At 35.6% G+C, this 11,152-nt stretch overlaps 2 protein-coding genes across 6 annotated transcripts; both read left to right on the top strand.

The window, feature by feature from the left end:
- The first annotated feature begins 1,559 nt into the window (after positions 1-1,559).
- LOC110938829 lies at positions 1,560-4,275 on the top strand. Of its 5 annotated transcripts, none has more exons than XR_002591760.1 (5): positions 1,560-3,485; positions 3,566-3,619; positions 3,693-3,749; positions 3,818-3,871; positions 3,990-4,275. XR_002591760.1 is itself a non-coding variant. In XM_022180878.1 (5 exons), exons 1-5 carry the CDS (start codon positions 3,428-3,430, stop codon positions 4,194-4,196), a joined length of 444 nt encoding a protein of 147 aa, XP_022036570.1. In that variant the 5' UTR covers positions 1,560-3,427; the 3' UTR covers positions 4,197-4,275. The 5 variants fall into 5 exon arrangements, 4 of the variants coding, with proteins under 4 accessions (XP_022036570.1, XP_022036568.1, XP_022036578.1 ...); XM_022180878.1 differs by having other exon boundaries at positions 1,560-3,505; positions 3,693-3,743; XM_022180876.1 differs by having other exon boundaries at positions 1,560-3,505.
- A 1,475-nt stretch (positions 4,276-5,750) lies between these two features.
- Positions 5,751-6,490, top strand: LOC118479709. The gene is made up of 3 exons (XM_035974417.1): positions 5,751-5,882; positions 5,961-6,080; positions 6,160-6,490. Exons 1-3 carry the CDS (start codon positions 5,763-5,765, stop codon positions 6,316-6,318), a joined length of 399 nt encoding a protein of 132 aa, XP_035830310.1. The 5' UTR covers positions 5,751-5,762; the 3' UTR covers positions 6,319-6,490.
- The last annotated feature ends 4,662 nt before the right edge of the window (positions 6,491-11,152 follow it).

Raw genomic sequence — 11,152 nt, 5'->3', positions numbered from 1 at the left:
GAAATAATAATAATAATAATAATAATAATAATAATAATAATAATAATAATAATAATAATAATAATAATAATAATAATAATATTGAGGACTTGAGGTACAAAATGGTCCAATCAACATGGGATTTCATATTGATTCGTGGATTTTTATAGGAGTACCGGTTACCTACGCACCAAATGTGTTAAGATCCGTTTCCAATTTGATTACAACTTATTGATAACGAGTAAACCCGTTTACAACCTTTTGTAGATAAACACATTACAGATAGCGTTGTCTAAAAAGTTCATGCTCGGAGCTTGCTTGTATTGATGACAAGGAAACCCGTTTACAACCTTTTAATATTGAGCCAAGCCAGCTCGGCGCAATTAGAAAGAGAGCCTAGCTCGGCTCGACTTGGCTTGGTTCGTAACAAGTCAGACTGGCACGGTTTGTCTCACTCGTTAGGTCGTCTCGGTTTGGCATAGATTATTTTACCTTTGATACATATTTTTTTGATGTACAATATAATATATTATAAAAAAATTGGTTACTATTTGAAGGTATTTAGGTGTGTAGTTAGATATCTATGGTATGTTTGTGGGTTGATTAGGATGCTAATGAACTTATATTGTATTTTGTTGAAATTTGAAACTTATTTTGTATTTGGTTGAACTTGATTTTGGCTTGTTGAACTTATTTTAAATATTTTCTTTTAAACTACTGGATTTTGGATGAACTTGATTTTGGCTTGTTAAACTTATTTTAAATATTTTCTTTTAAACTAGACTATTGAGATTCGAAGCTATATATTATTATTATTTGTTTTAATATTCAAGTTGAACCGAGCTAGTTCGGCTGAAAACAAAGCCGAGCTATCTCGGTTTATGTACGTGACATGTTAAATAAATGAGCTATATGTCATGTCCCGTTTAAAAACATGTCATAATTCGCAAAGTTTGTAAGGTTTTGGGCTGCTGAAATTCTCAGGAAATGGTACAAAAATACAGTCTGGGTTGGAGTCTTGGGAAGATTTTTGAATGTCATTGAAAAAGAAGGGCTAGCAAGATACAATTACGGTTTACATAAAGCATCAAAATATACATCAAGGGTTCCACTCTAACCAATTAGCTTCGCCCTTATGTTTAATCCATAGGAACGATAACACCTTGATTTCATCCTTAATTTTCTTTGGACATATCTCCTATTGGTTGAAAACCTTGTCGTTCCTTGCCTTCCAAATACACTACCTAGTTGTTAAGAAACTCACCAAAATTAGCTTTCCCCGGACCTTTGATGTATACCATGTCTCCGCAAAATCAAAGAGCTCTGCCATTGTAGAAGCATGACACCAGGGAAGCTTAAACAAATACAATCCTCGTCAATAACACATAACATTCTAGTCAATTGGTCAATACCACATGACATCTTAGACAGAATTATCTAGATTTGAAATATCTAAAAATTAGCATATTTTATTGTATAGATATATGTATAGATCTAGAAAGCTCTAGAACTAGCATGCAAACTAGTATATATAGTGATTAGTGAATGCTGCCTCCTTTGCAAACCATCCAAACCAACTCACAACACTCACAAAGTACTCTTGTAAGCATACTTGATATATACTGATTAGCATGGTTGTAAATATCCTGACTATTCTCCGATTAATCACAATTAATCCTGATTAATTTCAATTAATTCTGACTAATCCCTAATTAATCACTAGTCTCCACCCCATCGTCCGACTAGCGACTAGTGATTACTACAACACTGGTGATTAGTGAATGTTGCCTCATTTGCAAACCATCCAAACCAACTCACAACACTCACAAAGTACTCTTGTAAGCATACTTGTAAGGCTTCTCTGTGTAGCAAAATAAAGCCATCTTTATCTTTATGTAGGAAGTTTGCAATTTCGCAATGCCCACAGTGAACTCTTACCAGGGCCGTCCCCGAGAATCCAAGAAAAAATTTAGGCTAAGGGTGAGTAGAAAAAAAACGGGCCTCAATAGAGCCAAAATTAGATGAAAAGTTAATAATGGATATTGATAAGTAAAAGAGTAATTGGCTTAATTTAAAATGAGTTTTAGAGTTTAATAAGGTTAAAAAATTAATAGATGTTAATGGGTTTAAGCATTCAGCAAAGTATATAGATTTTTCAATCAATAAGGTTCGTTTCGCGAGTTCGTCAATCGTATTCGTTTAGAGAGAAAGAAAATATATATATTAAACAATCTTGAGCAGGGGCGGATTTACAGCCAACTTGGGGGTTCCTAGGAACCTGTTCGGTTCGTAATTTATAGTGTTAAATTATAAATAAAATTCTGAAGGAACCCTTTAATATTTTGTAAGGAACCCTATAACCAAGTCTATAGATGGTCTACTGGAAAGTATTCGCGCTTGTTATACATGAGGTCCCGTGTTCTAGTCCCTTTAGAGACGTTTTTTTAATCAAAAAAGATTTTTTTTCTTTTTTTAATCAAAAACGAATTAGGCGATTAGGGTTTAGTTGTCAGCCCCTGTTGTCGCCTTTCTTAATTACTCTCAGACTCAAACCCAAACACGCACACACTGAAGGAAACCTCACATATTAGAAAACGCTACCAGCCACCTGCCACCACTCCTCTCCACTCTCCAGCCACCAGCCCACCACAGCCGCTCGTCGGAGCCACTCCACACCGTTCTTCATTTCGATCACGTGAATTAACTGGTATTTACATACCCCAAGTCTGCTTGTCTGTATCTACCGATTAGAGATTTTGTTTGCTTTTAGATATGTTATAGTTTGGTAATTACATACTCCAATTCTGTGTTGAATTGTTCAATTGATGAATGAATATCTGATTCTATGTCAAATTGGTTGTGAAACCTAGGGTTTAGATTGAAAGAATTGATTGCCGAATTATATATATATATATATATATGGAACCCGTTAAGTCTAACTACCTTTGAAATCAATATCATCCGTTCGATTATGCTGAGATTAAATCTGGGCCGTTTAAACTCTTAATTTTAACCGCTGTCTTGGCAGTTCTGAGCGGTTACTTGCAGCAAGCATGTTTTTCTGTCCATGTTCCTACATAACTAAACTCGAACAGCACCATCCCACGTTCTGAGCAGTTTTTCTGTCCATGTTTTTGGCAATTCAGCACATCTCTCCTAAACTCCTAAATTTATGCCAATAATCCAGCCACTTAGCTAAACTTTCGCACCCAATAATCCAGCCAATTAAATAAACTCGCACACCCAATGTTGAACAGTTTTACCTACAAAAAAGGTTACAGATTTTTAAAATAACAAACTGCCACGATAGGAGTTGTGGATTTAACTACTCGGTTCCTAAAAAAAATGGGTAGTGGTGGTACCTGCTGCAGTTGTGTTCTTCTATATAATGAGAACTTGAGAAGCAATCTTCATCGTTCACTCATTTTTTGTCTGAAATAATCACATCATGGATCACTCACCACCAAAGCCATCAGTTATGCACGAAGACCAACCCGCTGGACACTGTAAGATGCAAATGAAGCAGGTTAACACATTTATTTCCATTTGCTATTTTTTTTTAATACTAAATTTTAGTAAACTACAGAAGCTTCGAAATGGTGCTGAAATAATCTACAGCGACCAGTTCAGATTAGACAAGGTTCTTTCTATTCCATTTTAATCTGCGATTAGTACATTCCATACTTTCTGAATTCATATTCTTCTTTGTGTAGGCACCAGCTGGAGTCGAAGAGGCACAATATGGCGAAACACCTAACCTGCAAGTAAAGGTTAAATTCATTATTTTACAATACTTGGTTGTAGTTTATTGTTAGCATATAATATTTTCAATGTGCAGTTTCCTGAAGAAATCGTTCACATAGTTGTTCCCAGCCCACACAACTCCGAAATGGTAAACTTAATACTTCACATTGTTTTAAATAAATTAACTATCTGCAGTTTATATATACAAACATTTATGCAAGAATACGAGGGTTATTGACTTCTTTTTTGTTTTACTTTTTTGTAAGCTAAACCGATCCAGAAAAAGATCGATAGCGCTGCAGAACTGGAAATGGGACGAAGTCATTGACCTCTCCAATTCTGGCAATGATGAAGAAGAAGATGAACTGGAAAATGATGAATGGATGAATGCTGATTGGGGTGACAATGATGACGTGGAGTCCTTCCTAAGATGCAGCAAAATCCGCCGTGTTTCAGCCACGAAACGGTTTTAAAGATTAAGTTTTGGTTCCATTACATGTGTCTTGCTGTCATGTTTTTAGATACTACTTTTAACATGTTTTTATCATGTCATCTGGATTTATTTGTGTTTGAACTTCATTTCTGTTTAACATGTTGCTTGCTTTTAACATATTTTGAGATTTTTCTTTGCATCTTTTATATAATCCCGTTTTATTCTCAATTGGTTCTTTTCCTGATGCAAAAATTTGAGGCTTTATCCTTAGATTAAAGCCTCAAATGCAGAAATTTGAGAAAAGAGTTCATATTGACATGTAAAATATCTCAAAAAAACATCGACTTTCAAAAACTTGTGTCATTTCGACACTTATACAACAGTTGGTTCATTTCTATAAACATTTTTCAAAAAAACTTTTGTCATTATGATAAATCAATTGGTTCTTTTCCTGATGCAAAAATTTGAGACTTTATCCTTAGATTAAAGCCTCAAATGCATAAATTTGAGAAAAGAGTTCATATTGACATGTATAATATCTAAAAAAAACAGGACTTTCAAAAACTTGTGTCATTTCGACACTCATACAACAGTTGGTTCATTTCTATAAACATTTTTCAAAAAACTTTTGTCACTATGATAAGTCAATTGGTTCTTTTCCTGATGCAAAAATTTGAGGCTTTATCCTTAGATTAAAGCCTCAAATGCAGAATTTTGAGAAAAGAGTTTGTAACCTAACCGACACCGAAAAGTGTCACATGTTGGTATCGATTCGGTACTGACAAAGTACCCGGTTCGGTAGATTCGGTACCGGTTCAAGTCGGTACCCGGAATCATTTGCTCATCCCTGATTAAAACATATATATTATATATTCTTATCGCTTTTGTTTATTCAGTTATAAACTGGCTGTCGAATTATGGAACGAAGGAAAAGAGATTACATGTGTTCTCTTTGACGATGCTGCAAATCTTCTTCTTGGACTTACGGCTGAACAATTGATTATAAAGAGGTGATCAGAGGTATACTTCTATATATTATCATGTACTAATCACATCATATATGTCCTTCTCGGATCTCTATACCTAAATATGCCCATGTCTATATACTCATTCATGTTTGTTTTTTTTTCTTTTTTTCATGCTTATGTTTTCTTTTTTTGTTAATGTATAATGTTATTTCTTGGTGTTTTTATAGGGTCCTGATGATCCGTGTTGGATATATGAATTTCTGATGGATACTTTATGTGCTCAGCATGTAATCTTTAGGATAAAAGTTGATGAATACAATTTGGCACCTACTTATAGTCCACGCTTCACCGTGTCAAAATACTTGGGTGACAAAATCAATAATCTTGCTACCACTACATTTCCTTTAACATGTCCTTCTGCTGATGTTCTTCATGACGAAACTACCGAGTATTTAGCTTGGATCAATGATGACGAATGGGACATGGTACATGAGTCATTATAGGGACCGCGTGTTTCGCCGACACAATATAAAACGTCGATGTCATCGGTAATCACTTTCACATGTAGAGAAACTTGGTATATGTACTTTTTTTCCTTACTCTTAATGCGCGTGTAACAACTTTAGGTGATTGTTGATATGGAACATGAGGTTGATTATGACATTTCTAAGTCTCCCCCAACAAACGATGCCAAAAATACACCAAACTTGTTACATGCGAACCAGACAACGAATCAGCAAGAAGAAACTACGTCATCGGTAATTGTTTTTACATGTAAACAAGGTTTGTGTATATACTTTATATTCCTTTCACTCACACTTGTATAACAACTTTAGGTGGTTGATAATGTGGAACGTGAGGTCGACGCTGACATTTCTAAATGTCCCGCAGTAGATGATGCTATATGCACACCAAATTCATCATATGTCCACACTACAGCAAGTCAGCAAGAATCGGTAATTGTTTTTACATGTAAAGAAACTTTATATCTATACTTTGTATTCCTTACTCTCATACTTGTATAACAACTTTCAGGTGGTTGTTGATGTGAACCATGAGGTTGCCTCAGTAGACGATGCAAAAAATACACCAACTTTGACAAATGGGCACCATGCATCAAGTCAACAAGTCGAAAAAAGGCCATCTGTGAGGTTAAAGAGGACGATCCAAAAGCCGAAAAAATTGAGGGAGTAAACCATGTTTGACTGTTACAACACTTTCCCATAGTGTTGCCTACCGTTTAGTTTTGCATTAAAATAACACCGTTTCATGTTTTGTCACTCTATCACTTTTATTTTATATTGTTGTGTGGTTGTACACTGTTCATGTTCGTTTTCCTTTTATAAATTAAAAATCGTGCTTTTGTTTATAATGTTGTTTAGACTTGTGTCCACTTAATGTGGGTGTTTGGGATTGCTTATTTTGAGCTCCTTTTAAGTTTTTGACTTCTTAAAAGTTAATAGGTCATTTTTGTAGTGTTTGGATAATGTGTTTTGAGAATGAGTTTTAGTGGTTTGAAAAGAAGAAAAGGAAAAGTTAGATGATTGCAACCTTTTCAAAAAAGGATATGGAAAAGAAGAAAAGGAGAAGCGTTCCCGAACACCCTCAATATACATTATCTTTGTTTGCTACGTTGTTAGCGTAAGCCGTCCAACGGACGGGTATTAAACTAGTTCTTTCATGTTTGTTTTTATTAAAAAACTTGTGCTTTTTTTGTTCAACTAATTGCTGAATCTATGAGTAGTCTCAGCTTGATACTTTGATTCATAATGTTACTGTTTAATGTGTGTGAATAAAGTGGACCTGATATTGTGAGTTAGATATGATGTTTAATTCAGTAACTTTATTTTTGAGCCTAGAAGTTTCAATGAAATGATGCTTGTTTGTGTATGTTTCGGTTCATGATCGTTGATTAGTAACTTTGTGATCTTTTGAAACTTGAGGACTGTTCATTACACTATTTATGTTTTTCGCATACTTAAACGAGAAAGACATAAAGTTGGTTATGACTGTTGCTCATGTAATCATGTTTCAATAAATATGATTCAAATGCTGAAAATTAGTCAACACCAATTTCTTTAGTACAACAAATTAGTGTTATGAGTTCACCCCTCTTAAAAAAAATAGAAACTAAGCCACATCCATGATATTTTCCAACAGTATGGACTAAGATCTCATCATCTAAGCTTTTTTGATATATGTGTACAAATATATACTTAAATATAATGCATCAATATACACCTACATCCGTTTATGTATACATAAATTCATTTATACACATACACCGTGATCACGCATTTTAAACTTGTACATCCGTGAATATTTTACAGCCGTAAATCATACCTATTCGAGTTTAGTCAATCGCCTAAATCAAAGAACTTACCAAAACTCGAATGCGTGTATAAATAGTGATACGCCCTTGTCTTCGAAAGGTGCACAAAAACCACAATCTTTTTCACCCTTTTAATCACCTTCTATTACCAAATACGCCATTGCCGCCACAACTCTCCTTTGAATTCACCTGCAGTTTAAACCGATTATTTTTCATTTACAAAATTTAATGAAATAATTATATACATAGCAACATATGTAATTGTATACTCTAAAAATTAAATGATAAATAAATAAAAAAAGATTAGATGTCCCATATGTTTTTTTTATTCGTAAAGACCATATTTTTTTCATTATTGTATCGTATTTTTATTATGTGATGGACCTCACCCAACCCGAACCGTCGAACTGACCCGAATTTTTTATGTTCGGACATATGAAATTGGAACATTTAAAAAAGTGAACCCCTTGGAAAAAATTCTTGGATCCGCCACTGATCTTGAGATAGAAAAACATTATTTGGTAAGCAAATTCATTACAAAATTCATCAATTAAAAAACGAAATATCATAAAAGAACAAATCATGGGGTGGTAGTACCTTGCAAGAAGTGAAGAACGCATCCTCACTCGAAAATAAACATTGAATCCCAAATTTGTAAAGGAATGAATTATGTTGCATCAGAATCAGAACGAAGCAGATGATGAACAAAAAAGAAAAAACAAAACGCGATGATTTGAATCGAGACCTATCAAGTGTACATAGTGTCCCAGGTATAACTCATACCTTTGTTGAGATCAATCTGGTTAAAGATAGAACATGCAAGCATAATGTGTTGCTGTTCGGTACTACTAAGGGGGCGGGATCCTATCTGCCTCCTAGAATCACTGTAAAACTGTAGATCCTCCCTAAAACAACCATCGTTGACACCTGGAATACCATCACAACCGCTAATACCATCACATTGGTTCACGAAATTGCCGTTGTCGTCACAGTAGCAAGTCTCCCGTCGTTGACGCGATAGTTGCAACTACTTGGTACCTTCAACCGTCACGAATAACAACCGAAGCCTCCCTCAAATCGGAAACCCTTTTCATATGGAGAAGAAACATAGAGAAATGGTGACGATTTTAGTTGTCTCCCTCTTTATTTATGTGTGAGAAAGCATCGTGAAATCAAGATGGAACTATCTTACTCAACCACCCTAACCTACCCAGAGCCGAAATATGTCACACAAAACAAAACCTGCGACACTGCACAACAACATTCGACGTCATTACCGTTAAATCACTATTCCTTTCCTCTGTTTATAATCAAGATGGAATTATCTTACCGGACCACCCTAAGCCACCCAAAGTTGAAAAAATGTCACGCAAAACAAAACCTGCCACGCTGCACAACAACATCTGGTGTTGTTAGCGTTAAATCACTATTCATTTCCTCTATTTATTAATATACAGGGTAGTGGTATTTGATTATTAACTAGTGAGATTCTTCCGCGCTTCGCGGCGAGAATTTGTTCGGTATTCGGTCGGTTGATTACGTTTCCGACATTCACTATAGTAATGGAAAAAGATAACATTACATCCATTAAAAACAATAGAAATGAATATAGATACATGTAACACTTCACATTTTGGAACTTCCCTTGTTTAGAAAGTTTTATTGTATTTCTATTTATGGAAATTAGTAATCTCCTTGTATTCGTATTTCATTTCCAAACAATGTAATCTGGGCTTTGATCATAATAAAACTCAATTATTTTACATCATTTATACATTAGTAAATTGCCATTTTAGTCCTTGAGTTTTGTTCAAATTTGCCATTTTAGTCCAAATAGTTTTTTTTTTGCCTCCGGGTCCCTGACTTTTCCCTTTTGTTGCCATTTTGATCACATACACTAACTCCATCCAAAAACTCCATCTTTAACCAGGGGTATTTTGGGGATTTTCATTTTAAATGTTTTCAATTGCCATTTTGATCCAATTCCAAAAAATCAAAAATATTCCAAAAAATCAAAAAAATTCCAAAAAAATTAAAAAATAATAAAAATTCTAAAAAATCATAAAAATTCTAAAAAAATACAAAAAATCCGTTTCGGCGCGAACCGTTTCGAGCTGAACCGTTTCGAGCTGAAGCGTTTCGACCCGAACCGTTTCGACGCGAACCGTTTCGACCCGTACCGTTTCGACCCGAACCGTTTCGACGGGAACCGTTTCGACCCGTACCGTTTCGAGCTGAACCGTTTCGACGCGAACCGTTTCGAGCCGAACCGTTTCGAGCCGAACCGTTTCGAGCCGAACCGTTTCGAGCCGAACCGTTTCGAACCGTTTCTAGTCGAACCGTTTCGACGCGAACCGTTTCGACCCGTACCGTTTCGACCCGAACCGTTTCGAGCTGAATCGTTTCAACGCGAACCGTGCCTCGAAACGGTACGGGTCGAAACGGTTCACGTCGAAACGGTTCAGCTCGAAACGGTTCGGCTCGAAACAGTTCAGCTCGAAACAGTTCAGCTCGAAACGGTTCAGCTCGAAACAGTTCGCGTCGAAACGATTGAGCTCGAAACGGTACGGGTCGAAACGGTTCGCGTCAAAACGGTTCCGCTCGAAACGGTTCGCGCCGAAACGGATTTTTTGTATTTTTTTTAGAATTTTTTAGAATTTTTATGATTTTTTAGAATTTTTTGGAATTTTTTTGATATTTTGGAATTTTTTTTGATTTTTTGGAATTGGATCAAAATGGCAATTGAAAACATTTAAAATGAAAATCCCCAAAATACCCCTGGTTAAAGATGGAGTTTTTGGATGGAGTTAGTGTATGTGATCAAAATGGCAACAAAAGGGAAAAGTCAGGGACCCAGAGGCAAAAAAAAACTATTTGGACTAAAATGGCAATTTGGACAAAACTCAGGGACTAAAATGGCAATTTACTCTTTATACATTGTGTTATACATTCGTTACATACTTGTTATACGTGCAAACTTAACAAGTACTCTTATACGCAAACTCATACTTGTTATACATACAAACTCAGTTTATACAACACATTATACTTATACATTGCACTCGTACACTTAAAACTGGCTAAAATATGAGAAAACGGCGAACTTCACTCTTCGAGCAACTGAACCAGCCGCTTCAGGCGAATGGACTCTCCCACTCGCATGAAGAATCATTCGTCCCAAGGCCCAGTCGCTAAAAAGCCCAATCGCCCCAAGCCCATTTCGTTCCAAGCCCACTTTCAGCCTATAAATATGAACCTTAACCATCATTTCTCACATTCCACGCTCCGAAATTCTCTCCAACTTACTGAGTTTGTGCATAGCTGAGCATTTCCAGAAACTTCTAAGTGAGTTCTAAACTCACTAACACTATCATTTCTCTTATTTTTATTCTACTTCTTCTACTATTTTCCATCTTGCAACTTGGTTATCCTCTAGGAAGCATTCACAGACTTGCCATGGCAGTCTGAATAATGAAGCTCACCGTATTGAGGTCCAAGTTTAATATTAAAGTCCTTTTATTTCAAAACTTTTACAAAATACTTTCTGAACTTGGCAGAATCAAGAACTCACCGAGCTCACAAGCTAAGTCTATAACTGTGGGTTAGTGTTGAGGTTGATTCCGACCAAGAAACGAGCCTATTCAAACAAAACCGAACCGATTCGTCTCAAAACAACACCATTCGCACGAATAGAAG

This window comes from Helianthus annuus, chromosome 1 (genome assembly GCF_002127325.2).
Source record: "Helianthus annuus cultivar XRQ/B chromosome 1, HanXRQr2.0-SUNRISE, whole genome shotgun sequence".
In the NCBI taxonomy this organism is placed as follows: domain Eukaryota; kingdom Viridiplantae; phylum Streptophyta; class Magnoliopsida; order Asterales; family Asteraceae; genus Helianthus; species Helianthus annuus.
Note: the sequence above shows the minus strand (reverse complement) of the source record. Positions and strands in the feature narration are given on the sequence as shown.

What these genes read in the sequence shown, in the direction of transcription:
- LOC118479709 (XM_035974417.1), top strand. Translation starts at nt 5,763, where the DNA reads ATGGAACATGAGGTTGATTATGACATTTCTAAGTCTCCCCCAACAAAC. An exon ending in AAGAAGAAACTACGTCATCG is followed by an intron (nt 5,883 to 5,960) that starts GTAATTGTTTTT and finishes TAACAACTTTAG; the next exon opens with GTGGTTGATAATGTGGAACG. An exon ending in CAGCAAGTCAGCAAGAATCG is followed by an intron (nt 6,081 to 6,159) that starts GTAATTGTTTTT and finishes AACAACTTTCAG; the next exon opens with GTGGTTGTTGATGTGAACCA.
- LOC110938829 (XM_022180876.1), top strand. Translation starts at nt 3,428, where the DNA reads ATGGATCACTCACCACCAAAGCCATCAGTTATGCACGAAGACCAACCC. An exon ending in CACCTAACCTGCAAGTAAAG is followed by an intron (nt 3,750 to 3,817) that starts GTTAAATTCATT and finishes TTCAATGTGCAG; the next exon opens with TTTCCTGAAGAAATCGTTCA. An exon ending in GCCCACACAACTCCGAAATG is followed by an intron (nt 3,872 to 3,989) that starts GTAAACTTAATA and finishes CTTTTTTGTAAG; the next exon opens with CTAAACCGATCCAGAAAAAG.